Genomic DNA, 18,289 nt, shown 5'->3' on the forward strand with positions numbered 1-18,289 from the left:
GCAGTGTTAAAATCAATGGGTGTTGCGGCGGAACACCTACCACAACACCCATTGCTCACCCCTTTCACACTAAGTGTAACGTGAAAGGGGGCCTTATTTATAAGGTGGCGTTAAGCCACATTAAGTGGCTTAAAGCCGTCTTGTAAATAAGGTGAAGCCTCTATCGCCACAGGAACGTCACAAAAGTGGCGTTCCTATGGCGATAGGGGCTTGTAAATATACTCCTTAGTTTGTGCCTCTCATGAATTACTCTCCATTGATGATCTCACTGGCTCTTTTCGGTGATGTTTCATGGGGGTGTGATATCCTCTAGGATATCCCCATCTTCTCCTCCTCGGTACCGGCGGCAATATCGCAGTCTTATGCTGGGTCTCTATACATTCTCTCCTCAGGCTCTGTCTCGCCAGGCCAGCTGTGGAGAAGCCTGCTATTCGCTGTAGGTTCTTTTTGTTGCTCAGCTCACCCCCGCTGTGGGCCCAGGTGAGCTCTCTCTGCTGAGGTCTTGGGGTTATGTATAAGGCAGATTCTCCAGAATGTTAGTACCCAGGGTGTCAAGGGAATCACGCCATCATAGTGAGTCCAGGGATTTGCATGCGTGGCTGAGGCTTTCAGTTTTGGGAGGCAGCCATTGTGGGTGCTATATGTGGGTTGTAGGGAACCTTCCTCTTGCTTTATCCCTAAAGCCCCCAGGCACCTGATGCATCTGATCTAGCTTGCAGGTAGCTCATTGCTGGGACTTTGGGGTATGTTTTGGGTACTCCTCGGGAGGGGTCTTTCACAAGCTCCTCCTCTGGGTGGTATACAGTGAGGCACTGGGTCCTTTCATACATCTGTGCTATCTTTTCAGGTGCACTGGCACGGATCCACACCCCACATGCACCCGATACCTTCACCTGTCAGATCCAATGGTCATCTGCTCTTCCCGCATGTCTTCTCCGACAATTGTTCTTCCATAGCCCATCCTCCTATGCTCTAGCTGCGGCCATCCTAAGAATACTGCACAATTGCAATGTTTCGTGATCACAGCGTTCTCCGGGTACCCCAGGAGCTGGTATCTTCCTTTCAGTGTCATGTAGGGATGCCGTCATCTCTCTTTGGTGCCCCGAAAATCCCCCCGCTTAGTTGATGTTTGTCATCTTCTGCTCCTGGCCACCTTTCCCCATTATTGTTATTAGCAGTACTGGGATTGGGTAGCACAGACTGCCCTTACTAATTTGTCGTGGGGCCGGCTATCCTCTGCGATTATGGACTTCAAATTGGTTAATTCCTTGGAAAGCTATCTAGTCCAGATACCATCCAGACAACCAACGACAGGAAATAATCTAGGAGGTTTAAGTTCGCCCCACTTCCCCTGAATTCCCTCACAAGCACTTGGCACTGCACCCCAGCATCCTCACAGCTTTGTTTTAATTGCATTGCAGCAACCGAAACATCTGCACACGTATTACTTGTTTGTCCAGCCTATTCACTCCTGAGAACCAATTGGCTCACACCTATATGCAAGCAGCTGGGAACACGCAATCATGGTGAAGTTCTGCGAATCCTTAGATCAGACCCAAGACCCGTGATTGCTTGTTCAGTCTGAAAGCTTTTGGGTCATATGTGGGGCATTAGGAGGAAGTTGCAGAAGCCGTGAAGTAGACATTTTTAACTGTCTTAATTGACTATTTAATATGATGTTTTAATATTTTCACTGTGTATATATTTAAGAATTTTATTGGGAGGGTATCAGGAGAAGACTGACAGCATAGCGGACCCTGTAAGTTCTATCATGGCTGCCTTGAGGTTTTTGTTGTCACCCTCTCCATCTGCACAATATAGAGGTCAGTCCACCGTGCTGATTGTAAATCTGGCTTCAGTCCAAATTCTGACTGATGTCCCCCACTATGTAATCCATGTTTTATTAAATTGTTTAACATATTTACATGAGTTGTATTGCACACTGCACTTTTATGGTAGTAAGACCAAAATAAAGTTTTTGAATGAATGTTGTTATCGCATCTGCCTGCGTACATGCTACATTTGTGTTTAGTGTTTTATCTCCGCTGCTGTCATTGCTATACCATTTTTTGTATTATTCCTACTTTTAAAGTCCTTAATTGTATCCCTGCTAATGAATAGCCTATTTATATTGAAAGTTATAACTTTGATAGTAATGAGTTCTAAACCGTCTACCACCTCCTTGTGTATGGCTTGAAGGATTGACTCCTTACCCTAAGACAGGCATTTGGGCAAAGGGGTAACGTAGTTATCCAATTAGTATTGCATATTGTCTGAGGTCGTGGGACACGAGTGGAAAAAAATCAGAACCCACCACAGATACTGTTGAGTAACCACTAACTGCCAGGAAATCCAGAAACAAGGGCTCACAAAACCTGATGAACATCTGAAGGAAAATGCTATTTTTAATCTTATTGCCACTCCTAACAACCCGTAAATGTTTGGAACACCTTGATTTCTACAGTGACATTTGCACATCGATTGCGTAAATTAATTTAAACTAAATTGTGCAACTTCTACTTAGAAGACTTTTGTTTGCCCCTCTTACCCCCGATTATTGGGCTCCTCCTAAAGTTGAGAAGTAAGTGAAAGTATCACAATTGCTATGTTGCCTTCAGTTCCTCTGAGTTATCTCTCTTTTGTGGATTCATTCATAAAACCGACACAATGTAGCCTGTCCTTTCATTATAATCACATTTGCAAAACAGAATCTTGATCTGTGACTCCGGTCTGATGAATTCATTAGTTGTCTTTTAAATTAGAAAAAGGTGTACTTAAGAATTATCTTTAAAATAATTTCCATAACAGTCCTGTTTTTCATTCAGGTTTTTATAGTTTTTTGTTGCTTGTGCAATTCATCCTTGTAGTGCCTGGGATAGTTGCATTGATTTACACTGTTAATAAGCATTATTCATTGCCCTTGCAAAGTGAATTCTGGAATATTTGAGAGGTTACAATTACTAACTTGGATCTAAGTGGAACCAATCCCCTAATGTCAATGAAACTCAGACTTTGGAGCACCATTTGGCCACTAAGAGTTTAGTGTAATCCAATGTTCTGGCTATATTTCAATGATTTATGTGTTTAGGTTCATCAGCCATTTTGAATCATTATATTACACCGTGTTGATATTTTCTTCTTTAGTAAAATGTTTTGATTATGTTCGAGCTGTTATCAGATGTTTTATTAAGAACAGCTGGTAGTCGAGCGTGAGAAATGTGAATTTTAAATGCAATCAATAGAATATTTTAGATTTTAGTTATTTTAAACCAGTTTGTCTCTGAATCCTTGTAATATTGCTTATTGACTGACTGGGCCTCTCAAATGAAACGTTCAGGAAGAAAAATCAATACTTTTTATGATTTTTAAATGTTTAGAATGTTTAAGATGTATTCCTGTCAGTTATGTGAAACTCTAATATTGTTATAGAAGAAGTGTTTCTTTTGGAATGAATTGTCAAAGGAAGAGTTTGTCAATTTGAAAAATGCTTCTATTTTTGATATCTTTGATCCTAAATTTGATACTGATGATTTAGAGAGATATTAGGGTCGTTCTGTTTCAAGTAAAATATGATTATTATTAAGAACATCCTATTACTTCTTCTCTTATACGTTATGTGTCTATGAAATAAATGTTATTGGAAAACAACTTCTTTGTATGAATGCTTCTTTGTCTGATTGCAGACTTTTATTATTGGGAACCTGTTTTCTTTTGGTTCACAAAATACAGGAGTTTACATGTGCTTTGCAGATATCTGCTTCATGACAGCCAAAAACGTTTTTGACATATTCTCCCCATTTTTATGAACTTCCTATTGCCCAAACACCAGTAAACAATATTGGTGTGAATGATATCTTATCTTAATCTTACCCCGGAGTGTCTCTTTTATTTATGAATATTCTTTGTTAAGTCCAATATTCCTGAGGGTGTTCTGTCTGCATCACTGTACCATCTACTGTTTTTAAGACAGGGTTTAAATTATAAGGCAAAGCCTTGTATAGTTCTAGTAAGAAATTTCACAAACAGGTTTTGCATGATGTAATAACTTCAGGTCAGCTGTCGTAGTAGAATTGCTTCGCATTAGTCCACATTCTTCTTGGTGGCTTGCTGTATGTGTGTATGTTAAATCTAACGTTCAGATTTGTCCAAGTTGTGAAAAGGTGAAACGTTATCCGCATACAGTGGATCTTCTTGAACCTAATCCTGTGCCTCCAGAACCCTGGCAATCTATGTCTGCGGATTGTACAGTAGGCCCTTGACTGTCTGAAGAATGGATTAACATTCTGGTAAGTAGATCATTTCTTATAATATGGACTATTTTCCAGGGATCCAGAGTATGTCGTCAGTTCTAATATTTATTTCCAATGATTTTAATCTTAATGGGTTATCTCATAAATTCATATCTGATCTTGGATTGCAACATATATGCAGGCTTTGAAAAGCAGTTTGTTCTCAATATGTTAAAGTATTAGTCTTAATATCGCTGGCATCCTCGATCCAGTGGTCACATGGAACATTTGAGTCTGGTTTAGAAAAAGGATGTACAATGTTCTGTGAATGCCACATTAACAAAGTTTAAGATATAGCTGCCTACCGGGATGTATGCCAGAAATGGGTTGTCAAACATATTGTCTGACATTAATACTGTATATTAGGTGTACATTTTCAATTATTATCTCTAATGAGGCGATATTTTTGGACATACTATTTATGCCAGAATTTATTCTGACAACTATATCATGGTACCAGAGAGCAGAGTTTGTATATAAAAATACTTTCCTCTCTGCCACCCGTTTTTCACCATTCCTTGACTGTATGGTATGAAATGTGGTTCTGAACGGTGTTTATACACTTGCACCACACCCAAACCTGTTACTGACTTAAAAACTCAAACATGGTCTTTGATTGCCTATGTTGGTAGACTGTGCACCCAAATATAGCTACACTTACAGAGCACTTGTCTACTTATGCGTGGATTTTATGTCAGATGCTCGGGCAGTGCCTGGCTACTTGGGTCTTCTGGAGGTCCCCACTTGGCCTTTTGCCTCTAGTTTTGTCACACAATGTCATTTACACACAAGGTGCTGTCTTTCAACCCAGAAGCCAGTGCCTGTTGCCATACAGTCCTTATGGAGAATGCAGTTGCAATGGAGCAAGAGCAATCTATTATGCCTGCTGAGCAGCCTTCTTCTGCTAAGTGTTTCAAATTCAATTACTGCGGCTTTAGCGATGAGTCTCAATCGACTGTCCCTTGTGTCATAGCTCACACAAGTTTATCACACCTACCTACAAACTGGCCTGCCCCACACCTGAGCTTCTACACAGAATCTGGACCCCTGCTTACCATCACCCCACCCACTTTCACACCCACTGAAAACACTTTACACAGAGCGAAGTTTCATTTTTTATACAATAACAATAAAACAAACATATCCTTGTGGTTCAAGCACATATTTTTTGGGGTAAAGGGGGAATCCTGAGGTCCCGCAGGGCCCCTCCATAACACTGAAAAACAGAAATAGGATCCTGAACAAACACAGTTTGCCAGGAAGCAGATTTCAAATAAATACTCATGAAATATACAAACTGAAATAACGGCCAGTGTCTGAACAGTACACTGGTTCTGGAATGGTGGGCTGGGACCGAACAGTGGCCATGTTCCAAACTGTGGGGTGGAGTGGCACTATGGACTGAAATAGGGGAGCTAGTATCGAATGGAGAATGGATCCAAACAGCAGTGCCGGACTGAAGTAGTGAGTTGGATATGAATGTGGGCTGTAACCAAATGGTGGTCTGGATCCAAATGGTACGCTGGATAAGAACGTTGGTTTGAATCAAATTCAAAACAGTGTACAGATGGTGGCCTGAAACCAAATGTGGGGTTTTGTAGTAACAGAATGGGGAATCAAATGACATGATGGTTTGGGAATAGTGGATTGATCAGAATAGTGTATTGAACATGAACAGTGAGCAGGTAACGAATCGTTTAGAGGTTTTGGAATAGAATGAGTGTGATCAGAGTGTCGGGTCTGATCTCTGAGGTGGGTTGGACTGGATGATGGAGTGGGCTTATACAGTGTGCTTGTCAGAGCAGTGTGAGGTGCTCTAATGTTGTGAATGGTGCTGCAGATCTTGACTAGTACAGTGGGTCCGAAGCACACTAAGATTATTCGGAAATAATACACTGAGTTCTATGGTGTGCTGGGTTTGGAACACTGCATTGAATGGTGAGTTGGATCTGAATGATAGCTCGATGATTTGTGATCAGTTAAGGAGTTGAAATCATTCCCATCTTCACAATGTTTCTCTCAAATACTTACCCATTTCTCTAATATAGCTGCAGGTGGTTCTCCCGGTGCCACTGCTGCAGTGTGTGCTAAACCCACGTTACGAAGGCCACAGATAGGTCGCCAGGAGTTACTAGTAACTGTTAGCATCTGGCTCTTGCTCGCACCCTGACACAAGGAATGCGAGGACGTTTGCACTGCCAAAATAGTGGGGAAAATTAACTAAGAAGCCACAAAACACCGCACAACAACCAAAGTTGCTGCACTGCGTTGCAAGATAGGGAGAGTGTAGGACAGCATCATATCTATTATGATATAGCATTTTTGCTCTCTCCTATAGCACTGATGCACTTTAGGCTTCCTTTCCTGCAATATCCATACCACCCCTAACTTCACTTCCCTTCGGGACCACCAGCAAACCCTTGGTATGTCCCTGAACCCACACTGACCTTACTTCACTCCTCGTGCTTGGCATGGCCTTATCTCACTCCAGTCCCTGCACTTTCCCTTGAAGTCCGGGTCCTAGCCATTGATGGTGCAGCCGGTACAGTGGCACCGCTGCCCAAAGGCCCGAGGAGCTCATAGAACTATAATTAGTGCTATATTTTTCGACTTACCCAGGGATCAGATGGCTCATTTTCCTTTCTCCACTAAGGCTCTTGGCACCCTTGTACCATTACTGCATATATTACATTTATACCTGCACATTTTCTTATCTCCTATCCCTCTGTTTACTCCCCTCTCCCTACAACCCATCTCTGTCCCTAGAAAACCTTCATCGCTCCCCCTGTTACTACACCACTTTCTTCTTTTTAGTCCTTGTACTCTTCCCCACTATTGTACGCACTATTTCCTCTGGTCCTCCAATCCTGCACTCTTTTCAACTCTGCCCCTGCACGCCATTTGCCACACTTCTCCCTGTCTACTCACTCATCTGTATCTGCACACTCAGGGAGTCCTCGGTCCATGTGTACCTTCTCCCCCTTAGTCAGATTTTAGAACATGCTTTAAGAGTTCCCACGTCCACACATTCTCACTCCACTCCCTTTCTGTGAAGCACAGCTGCTATACCTGCTCTCTGTCTCCATCCTCCAAGGCCGGGCTGGCTGTACAGGGCATCAGGAGTTTTCCCGGGAGGAAGAAGGGTAGGGATCCGCTTTTGTTACTGGGGGCCGGTTTTGTAGTAGTGCAGCAGTTTTAAAAGCACTGTAGAGTTCATTGAAAATCCAACAGTTTTCAGGCAACAATAAAAGTGTCACGATAACTCTAGTGGTTAATGTACCTGCTGGAGAGAGATCGGAGCTTTGACAAGCGGCGGTTTTGACTCATCTAACTAAGTTAGCACAGAAGGTTAAAATGCATGCTGCAAAGAGCATCCACTATGCAGATCACAGAACAGTTTTTTTTATGTGCATAGCTCATTGGGTTACTGCTTTCGTCACAGAGATCCTTTTGTTACTGTGCAGTTCATAAGTAAGAATCAAAAGCTAGATTAGAAAGTTATGCTTTTTCCCAATCTTTCATTATCCTAAATTTGCTAAAAAGGATTTGTTTGGGCAGATTACATTATTTTTTTAGTAAAGTCAACCCTAAACACTGTGTTATGTTCTGAATCCTTAGTTTGTGCTTCCCCAGACCAAGCACTCTTAAAAAATGCCTACCATATGGATGACATGATTCTACACCTTGTAGTCACCTTTGTCGTACGTAGCATTGTCTATACGCTGATGTACACACATATGCTTTGTTGTCTCTTTATCTGTGAGTGATGTAAAGTGCTCCAACACCCTGCAGTGGTATGAGAGGCGCTATAAAACAAATCAAATACATGTGAGAGAGGGGCTATGGAGAGACGAGAGGCACTGTTGGAGGGTGGCAGTGAGGTAATCATTGAAGAGCCCCCAAAAAGATTGCCGTATCCTGGTGCTCTGTAAGGTCATGCTTTAAAAACGAATACAATTGAATACATGATGTTTTGTTGGGGGGAGGACCCCTCCCCCCCTCAAGCCCCTTTGTAGTGGCCGGGCTTGCTCGCTATGCACCGCATGGGGGCTGATTTGATACAATTTAGCAGGAGTGCTTTAGGTTCCCAGTGTGGCCTTGTCAACCTCCCCGAAAGCGTCATCCCAACGTGCTCTCCTCTCCACTTGATACACCTCCCCTTGGTACTGCATTTTCTCTCGCATGTCCACGTCCCTCCATTATTCTGCATTAACCACTGCAAAACCACATTATGCACAGCGTTTTGTAACAAGGTTTGTACTAGGTAAGTCTCACATACATTTATGTATGTAAATACACAATCATACAGAGGTGTGTGTGTGTGTGTGTATATATATATATATATATTCTCCCATGACCTTTGAATACAAACACTCACGCCACGCCTGTGTGTCCATATCCTCAAACTCCTCCTATTCCCCTACACCATGTTTGACCACACCACTCGCCTCAATCCTCTCCTTTGGTCTTGTGCTACATCTCTTCCGCTCATTCTCTTCTAGGCCTGGCAGCCCGCCACCCTTGCCTCACTCGTAGTTTTCTACATCTCCAGTCATCTGACTGGCCCTGTAGTTCCGTTCCTATGTTTCCTTATCTGTCCAAAAACGATGATAATACTTACTTTTGAGAACAAACACAAGTTCTGCAATAGTGATTAATCATTAATTTTCCTCAGCGGCCATGGCGTACATGGTGCAGAGAGGATAACATTTGGGATTGTGGATAAGCCTAATCTGCAGAAGGAGCCCTGCGGCTTACTAGCACCAGCAGCCGGCTGCTCTACGCCTCACATGTTCCAACTCAGAGGATGACGCAATTTCAGGAGGCTCTTCCAGAGCTTTGAGTTGTTCATCCAAATGACAATGCACCCATGGAGCCAATGAAAGTTGTAAGGAGCTTTCAAAGGCTGTTGGCCTCTTGGTTGGTGTAACTGAGCTTTCAATGGGGCAAAGGGGGAGGACAAAGTCTATATTGGGAGTTAGAACCAGTGTTTGGTGTGATAATTTTGCAAGGGATGTAAGAACTGGTACTCGGTGCAAGTATACACTTGAATTTTCAGGACACTCCTTCCAGGGGGCACCATATTTTCTGAGGGGTTGTGAATAACATAAATGGGGTAAAGGTTTAAGTGTGTGTGCTCAGGTCTGGTCAATAAAAATATGTCTGCACTTTTGATCATGTGCATTTGATGCTGATGGACTCAAAGTCTGGCTCCTGTCGGAAAGTTCCCATGTGATACCAGCAGCAGGTAGAAGCACCCCCTCAGCAGGTCGTAGCCAATGATTGGTGGATGGGAGGCTGGAAGCAGCGCACATGTTCCACAGTGGAGCTGTCCGTCTCCACAGACTTCATATATTTGTTGAGAATGGCAAAGATCTCATTATTGAGGATCTGGTACTTGCGGATGCGGTCGGCCATCTTCTTAAGGGGCTAGAGGAGGGAAAAAATGAAAAGGTGAGCGCACATCCTCTGCTCATAGGCCAAAGTGACATAATTCGAGCCTCCCTCCAACTACCCCAAACCACAGTCATAAAACTCACTAAAACCTAGCATACATTGAAATTAATATCTATTATTTGAACTTTTGGAAGGTACTTATTCTGACATAGGGTCTGTTTGGTCGCCCACTTCCTGCCTGCACTTGATATACAGTTTGTGCTTATTTGTCTTCCATAAGAGACCTTCACACTAGGGCCATCTGACATGGAGGGTCCCTGCTGCACAGGGAACTCTCATCGAGAGTCCTTGTTATGAAGGGACCCGCCAATGAGGATTCCTGCTACTCGGATTCAGTGCTGCAGAAAGGTCCCTGCCACTGTGATCTACGCAGCTCGGTGTCCCTTCTGCTGAGGGTCCTTGATGCTGAAGGCCCATGCGTCCTAACGTCCGTGCCATCTTGAGGTTCTATGCTGCTCAGCGTCACAGCCATGAAGTATCTCTGCTGCTGAGCATTCCTACCACTGAGGGCCCCTGCTGTTTGTTTACAATGCTGGACTACTATGTTGATAAGGATTCCTGACACTGAGGGTCTGTGAAGTTTTTCAAGCCCCCCACCCCCCGCACCAGTATTGTGCAGAACATCTTGGCTCCGCTGCACTTTGAATCCAGAGCATCTCTATTGGAGCCTTATTTGTATTTATTTGACATTTTTGCCTCTGATCAGAGGTGTTGTACATAGTGTTGTGTGTGTTATACAGAAGGAGTAGTTTAGGTGGGAAATGATTGGCACTAGAACATAAACGCACATTTACTTTTTGGGGAGCAGACTGTCTAGTAGGAGGTCGATTCAGGCAGTAAAATTACAAGTGATTGCCAACAATATCTACATATATATTTACATTTGGATGCAGAGTGTAAAAGATGGTGATTGATTTACCAACCTTATGTAGTGAACACTATATTTAGAATGTTTCTGGTGTCTAAAGGAAAATGGTACTTACTCTGTAACCATTGGTTCGTAGTGCTGTAGATTCACATACTCTGTATACTCCTTCCATCTAGTGTTGGGCCCGGACGTTTGCAACTTCTTTTTCTTCAATGAAGTTCGAGTCACAAGAACTGTTGTGACTCCACCCTCTGTCTACAATGCAACAGCACACCTGCTCCACCTCAGATTGTTTTCTAGCTGAACAGGTGAGTAGTGTACATGGAGCACAAGGTCGAAGACATAGTCTGTTATGCATAATATGATGAATTGTATATATGCATTGGAAAAAAAGATAACATCTGTTGTGATCATATGTCGTTCAGGGGAGGAGGATGCTCTCATATGAATTTACAGCTCTACACACTACAAACAATAGGTTACAGGGTAAGTAGCATTTTCTGTATGTTGCATGTGTGGCTGTATTTACACATGATCTGCATTGACTATAAACCAGTTAATCTCCAAAACAGTGGCTAGTAAGTGAAAGATGCATATATTTGAAACAGTGTTCTTAAGACTGCTTGGCCAACTAAAGATTGCTGATGTTAGGAAACATTAACACAGTAAATGTAAATGTGGTACGGACCATGTTACGGCTTTACCTATAGCAATAAAAGGGATGTTACCCAAAAAAGCTAACAAGCCCCCCTTTTTGTGTATAGCTTGATCTCTAGGGGGAACTGAAAGTAAATTTAGTCTTAATATAGCAAGTCTGGATGCACTTAACTATCCATTAGTCAATGCCAGCTTTAACAAGAATTAGCATAGAGCAGAGTAGATTGTCGTAGAGTGGAGTGACATAAAGTGGAATGGCATACGGTGGAGTGGCAGAGAGTGTCACAGAGTGGAGTGGAGTAGAGTGGAGTAAAGTGGCATGGAGTGGCATAGAGGATCGTATAGTGGAGTAGTGTTGCAGAGTAGTGTGGAGTGGAGTAGAGTGTTGTAGAGTGGAGTGGCATAGAGTGGAGTAGAGTTTAATGGAGTAGAGTGACATAGAGTGCAGCAATGTAGAGTTTAGTGTAGTAGAGTAACCTAGAGTGAAGTGGTGTAAAGTACAGTGGTGCAGAGTAAATTGGCGTAGAGTGCATTGGTTCTGAGTAAAGTGGTGTAGATTGCATTGGCTTAGAGTGCAGTGATGTACAGTAGAGTGGCATAGAGTACAGAAGAGTATAGTAGAGGGGTGCAGAGTTGTTTGCAGTGGCATAAAGTGCAGTGGTGTGGAGTAGATTATTTCAGAGTCAGAGTAGAGTGAGGTGGCATAGAGTGAAGTGGTTCAGGGTAAAGTGGAATTGTGCAGGGTAGAGCGCAAAGGAGTAGAGTGGAGTTGCATAGAGTGCAGTGGTGCAAGATAGATAAGAGTGGCGTGGCGTGATGCAGTGTAGTGGCATAGAGTGCATTGACGTAGAGTGCATTGACGTAGAGTGCAGAGACAGAGTGCAGAGACAGAGTGCAGAGACAGAGTGCAGAGACAGAGTGCAGAGACAGAGTGCAGTGACAGAGTGCAGTGACAGAGTGCAGTGACAGAGGGCAGTGACAGAGTGCAGTGACAGAGTAGCAGCGGCATAGAGTAGAGTGGTGCAGAGTAGCAGCGGCATAGAGTAGAGTGGTGCAGAGTAGCAGCGGCATAGAGTAGAGGGATGCAGAGTAGCAGTGGCATAGAGTACAGTGGTGCAGAGTAGAATAGAGCAGTGTAGAGTGCAGTGATGTAGAGTGCAATAGTATTGAGAGTAGTAGTGTACAGTGTCTTAGAGGGCAGTGGTGCAGAGTAGAGTGGTGTTCAGTTCAATGGCAGACAGTGAATCCCTACAGCATAGAGTGTCGTAGAGTGCAGTGGCATGGAGGGAAATGTCACAGAGTAGAGTGGTGCAGATCAAAGTGGTGCAGAGAGCACTGGCATAGAGTGCTGTGGTGCAGAGCAGAAGTGAATTAGCGTGCAGTGGCACAGAGTGTTGCAGAGTAGAGTAGAGTACAGTGGGGCAGAGTAGTTGGCATAGGGTACAGTGGCGTAGAGTGCATTGGTTTTCAGTAAAGTGGTGTTTGGTGTGTTGGTGTAGAGTGCAGTGGTTTAGAGTAGAATGACGTAGAGGGCAGTGGCGTTGATTAGAGTGGTGTATGGTAGACTGTTGTAGAGTGCAGTGGCGTATAGCAGTATGGCGTAAAGTGCAGTGACAGAGTGGTGCAGAGTAGAGTGGCATAGAAGGCAATGGTGTTGAGTACATTGGTGGAGAGTAGAATATAGTGGCATAGAATGCAGTGGCGTAGAGTACAATGGCATAGTGTGCAGTGGCACAAAGTGTTGCAGAATACAGTATAGTAGGGTAGAGTGGAGAGTAGATTGGCCTAGAGGGCAGTGGTGTAGAGTGCATTGGTTTTGAGTATAGTGGTGTAGAGTCCACTGGTGTAGGGTGCAATGATGTAGAGTAGAGTGCAGTGGCACAGACAGCAGTGGCGTGGAGTATAGTGGTGTAGAATAGAGGGGCATAGAGTGCAGTGATGTAGAGTACAATCATGCGGGGAGTGCAATGGAATGAAGTGTTGCAGAGTAGAGTATATTGGTGTAGAGTGCAGTGGTGCAGAGTAGATTGGTGAAGAGTGTATTGATTTTGAGTAAAGTGGTGTTGAGTGCATTGGCATACTGTGCAGTGATGCAGAGTAGAGTGCAGTGGCATAGAGTGGAGTGCCGCAGAGTAGATTGGAGTGGCGTGGTGCTGAGTGCAGTTGCACAGAGTGCAGTGGCATAGAGTAGATTGTTTTGGAGAAGAGTGGAATGGTGCACGGAAGAGTACAGTGCCATAGAGTTGAGAGGCGCAGAGTTCATTAGAGTGGCGTAGAGTGAATTTGCATAGATTGCACTGGAGTGGAGTGGTACAGAGTAGATTGCATTGGCATAGAGTGCACTACGGTAAAGTGGAGTGGCGTAAAGTGGAGTGGTGTAGAGTGCAGTTGCGTAGAGTGCAGTGGTGCATAGTAGAGCAGTGTGGGGTGGAGTGCATTGGCATAGAGTGGTGTAGAGTAGAAAGGCGTATAGTGAAGTGGCGTAGAGTGGAGTGGTGCAGAGTACAGTGCAGTGATGCCGTGTGGAGCGACATGGAGTGGAGTTTTGTAGTGTTTTGTGGTGCAGAGTAGAGTGGACTGGAATATGCATGGTGTGGTAGCACACTGCCATCACAGACAACCCATCGTCAACTGAAATGGCCATTACATTTGCACAGACATACAGTTTTACTGATATAAGTATCCAGCGCAAAAAAATTGAAAATGTGTGGAAATGTCTTCACCTAATGTATTGATTTGTTTTGATTGTATTTAAAATTTGTTTCCACCACACTGCAGAATTACCAAAAAACTGTTAAATTTGTTCTTTTCTAAGTCTGATATATCTGTGCACAGTTCCCCCATGAGCCCGCATTTTTGTCATATAAGTCTGCTCGCTTTGGAGTCAGAGAAAGAAAAGTACAAGATTTAAAGACCTATTTACCTATTTACAGAAATCCAGTACTGGTGGAGGAGTACAGTAAATAGGGTTTGGGCAAGGGAAGGGATGAACTCAAGCTGGACAGCCCAAATAAATAGAGCCAGCAAATTGAAAGCAAGCAAATGTGAGTTATAAACCACAAAGTCAATGGTAAGCAATGAGCTGAATGCATTCCCAGGGAAGCTTTCCAAATGTCCTCAACATGTTGTCAGCAAACCAGACAGCTGTGCTGTTTGGTTGGATTCAACCTAAAAACGGCAGAGCCTCTGGGTGGATTGGCAAAGGCTACTGAAAGTTGAGTAGAGTTCTTGAAGGATTAGTCCTGTCAAAGTGATACATGAGCACCCGTTTGACTTTTAGAATGTTAAGGGTCCTTTCTGCCACCGTCTATGGTTGAGGAAAGAACACAGGGAATCCAATCGTCTGGTTGATGTGAAAAAAGCAAATATTTTAGGTGGAAATTTGGGATTGAAATGTAAAACAACCTTGTCTCTATAAACATGACTAAAGGGTTCCTGTACTATGAAAGCTTGAAGCTCACTATCTAGAGAGGTGACTGCAATTAAAAAGGTGACTTTTCAAGAGAGAAACTGTAGTTGACATGAGTGTAGGAGCTCCAAAGAAGGACCTATAAGTACAATATTAATGTTATATGCTGGTGCTGGAGGAGCCTTTGGATGTTCTTTTTCAGCCCTCCATAAAGGCTTTTTAGGCCCTCCATAAAGGCTTTGACCACTGAAATTGAAGGGAAGTGTGTTGCCTGTTTTGGAGGTAAACTGCAACGGCTGTTACTCCAAAGCACAGAATACAGAGCATTGGCCGTTACCAGCACTAGATCCTCCCTATGCCCTTTTGTTTGGGCCCATAGCGCTGCTAGACATTCCTGGAGGAGACAAATGTGCAATCTGGCATATGGCACAGTTGCTATGCATGAGGCCATCATTTCCAACAATTTTATGACAGAGCGAAGAGTAACAGGACTGTGAGTCTGAAAAAGATGCAGTGGCTGTTGGAGTGCCATCACCCTTTGGTTGTTGGGGTATGCCTGTTAGCGTAATGAGGACTGACCTTAGAAAGAGCGGAATCTGTTGGGGCTGTAGATGCTTTTTCTTCACATTGATGGTGAAGCCCAGTCTGTGGAACAGAGAGAGGCTGCTTCCTAAGTGTGTGCTAGGCACAGTCTTTTACTGCTGCTCTTGATCAGCCAATTACCTAGATATGGAAAGACATGAATGGAAGTTCTGCACAGGTGAGCTGCTAACACTGCCAAACACTTTGCGAATACCCTTAGATCAATAGTGACTCCAAAAGGTGGCACCATGAAGTGGTAATGTTATCCACTTACCACAATCTGCAGGTATTGGTTGTGCGCTGAGTGTATCGTGATATGAAGGTAGGCATCTTTCAGATCGAGAGTGTTATGTTTCATAGGGTACCCAATATAGGCTTGAGTAGTCCCCTAACCCTTCACCTACATTTAACGTACAGTTACACTACATAACAGGTTTTGGTATTGACCTTTTACCTAGTTAAGCGCTGCATAAAATGTCATGGGAAACTAGCCTAATTAATTATGCATGAAGATTCTCAGAATCACAGCAGGATTACCATCTTCTGCATAATAACTATGTATAATGGTCATCCCTGGCCGACATGACACAGCAAGGTAGAATCCTCTGAGGTAACCTTTTGGGTATATATACACACCATATCTTTGCCAAGGCAGTCGAGTAGAAAGACTTCCATGCTGACACACCGATGCAAGACGCTGAGGTTCCTGCATGCAGACACTCCAGCACGCAGTGGTCTGACATCCCTTGCCGGATGTCCATCTCGAGACCAAGATGGGGTCCAACAGTCTCTCACTTCAGGTAATCGGGTCGGCTTCAGCCTAGGGGGATTCTTGGCTCTACACCTACATACATGCTAGGTAAGTCTAGTTAGGGTTGCATCATAGGAGTACGCATTATTACTGTCCTGTATTTATATACCTGCCTGTATTCATTGTTTTAGCACTATGGTAGGAATCTACCATCCATTTACTCTACTGGTGCTTATAATCGTTTATATCTGTTTCTGTCTTATGGTTGTTTCAGCACACCTATCTTACACTAGAATGACTCTGGTTTAATAAATGCTTATTGAAAACATCCCCACCGTTTATTCTGTGTATCTCTCTGAGACAAAGTGAGCACGAGTGACTGAGCAAAAAGTACTGTACAGTTTCCACTATCCCTGATGGGACAGAGTTGTCATGTTCGATAGTTGCCAAGAACTATTCTCTCCTTGGTCAGAGGAGTTTCAGCAGCACTGGGTGCTAGCTATGTATACAGGCGAACATACCCGGTGGGGGTGTCTGGAATCAGTCTGGACACCAATTCCACAGTCTATGTTGTCTAAACGTGCAGATCCCATATAGGTTTATAGGAACTACATGACAAGAGCTGTTATAAAGTCACCATGGAGCACAACAGGGATGACATCCTGCAGGGTGATCATCTGGTAGTGTTCTAAATGTATGAACCGGTTTAGCGGCCGAAGAACTAGGATTGACCTAAGGGTGCCATCCTTTTTGGGAATCAAAAAGTACAAGAAGTATACTCATTAGCTGAGTTGATGTGTCACTAATCATATTGCCTCCTTTTGCAAGTGCGCTTAAAGCTGTAGAAGATAAAGATGGTCTGAGCTGAGTACAAGGAGATGGGGTGGTATGTTGTGGATTGGGGTGTGAAATTCGATATGGAGAGGTAGCATCAGGTGGTGATGGCTCGATAATAGGGTATGGCTCCAAATCTGGGTCATCCTGAGGATCTACTAAATTGTTCCCTCATGGGTCATTCTCCCTTATGGTCTGAAAGGTTCCTCATGGGGCCCTTCGGGATGAAAAGCACTTCCTGGCTCTGAGTCTGTTTACTGACCCTTATTTGGAAGTGAGAGAGGGGGAAGCAGTGGTAATGGTTGTCAGGGTGTGGGTGGCAGTGGTGGGAAAAAAAGTGGTCTGGAAGCAGAGTCTCAAATCCTTTTCAGCACTAAAGCGGAAGTCTGCAGCTCCTCCTCAAAGTCTAGGTTTTTCACAGTGTGCCTGAGCCCTGGTGCCATGCCCAGGGAAGAATCTTGCCAGTGTCAGGGTATATGAAAATCTGCTTTTGCTTCCCATCCAGCACATCTGCCAGGTTCTGGAAGATGGAACACTCTGATATCAGTGTTGAGTGTGGCTTTGGCATCGGTGTTGGTGTTTTCGTTTCTGAGCTAGCCTTCTCGACTATTCAATGCTGAGGAGGAGGTGATCTTTGGTGCCCCTGGGCGTACCTTTCAAGGTGTCGATGCAACCTCTCAAGTCTGGAATGTACCGGCTGGAGTCACTGTCTCGAAGGTTTACGTCTTTTTTTTGGCACGACTCTGGACTCGATGCACAACTCTCTCAGGAGCACTTCTCAGTCGCGGTCATTAGGAATTGTGGACTGACACTGATCTTGAAGCGCGCTGCGCGCATGCAGTGTAGACTTCATCTGCAGCCCCTGGTGATGCTGCAATATTTCAATGTCCTCCTAGCGTTTACCGACTGTTCCTAAGGCTTGTTAGTGTAAATGGAACCTTCTATTACTGCAAAATGTTGTATTCCTACTGAGGGATAAAGGTAAGAGCTACTTGACCCAAAGTGTATCCAAATAAAATGGCAACTTAACACGATTAAATGCGTTGACTTCAAAGCAGCTCCCCTGAGTGTCTCAGACTGATGGCGGAAGAAAACAATCTAAGGTGGAACCAGTGTGTCTTTGAAGAAAAACAATTTTTAATTGCCAGGTCCCAACAATAGATGGCAGGAGTATGCAGAGCATGTGTATCTACAGCCACACATGCTACAAACAGTTGTGTTTCCCAGAACCTAGGAACTTTACCACAGAGGAATGAGAGGAATGAAGGACATAGTTTTAACATGGAGGTAGTCCTCTGCTCTCAGCCACTGAAAAGTTGACACCCATCAGTGACATGGCCTGCTCTCTGGACTACCAATGTCCTCTTGACTCCTGTACTTTGACTCATTTGTGATTTGTTTATCAGATACACAGGATAAACAGCATACAGACCATTTGCTTA

At 43.8% G+C, this 18,289-nt stretch overlaps 1 protein-coding gene across 2 annotated transcripts in view; it reads right to left on the reverse strand.

Moving 5' to 3' along the window:
* Nucleotides 1-5,392: 5,392 nt before the first annotated feature.
* The window catches only part of CYFIP2 (cytoplasmic FMR1 interacting protein 2), a 172,505-nt gene continuing 159,608 nt past the window's right edge, over nt 5,393-18,289 (reverse strand). Inside the window, exon 31 of one of the 2 annotated variants that reach the window (XM_085617604.1) lies at nt 5,393-9,719. In XM_085617604.1, coding sequence (XP_085473730.1) covers nt 9,552-9,719 — 168 coding nt within the window. In that variant the 3' untranslated portion in view covers nt 5,393-9,551. The remainder of the gene's footprint in view (nt 9,720-18,289) is intronic. The other variant, XM_085617605.1, reaches the window with a different exon arrangement.

Source organism: Triturus cristatus, chromosome 7 (assembly GCF_964204655.1).
Source record: "Triturus cristatus chromosome 7, aTriCri1.1, whole genome shotgun sequence".
Taxonomy (NCBI): domain Eukaryota; kingdom Metazoa; phylum Chordata; class Amphibia; order Caudata; family Salamandridae; genus Triturus; species Triturus cristatus.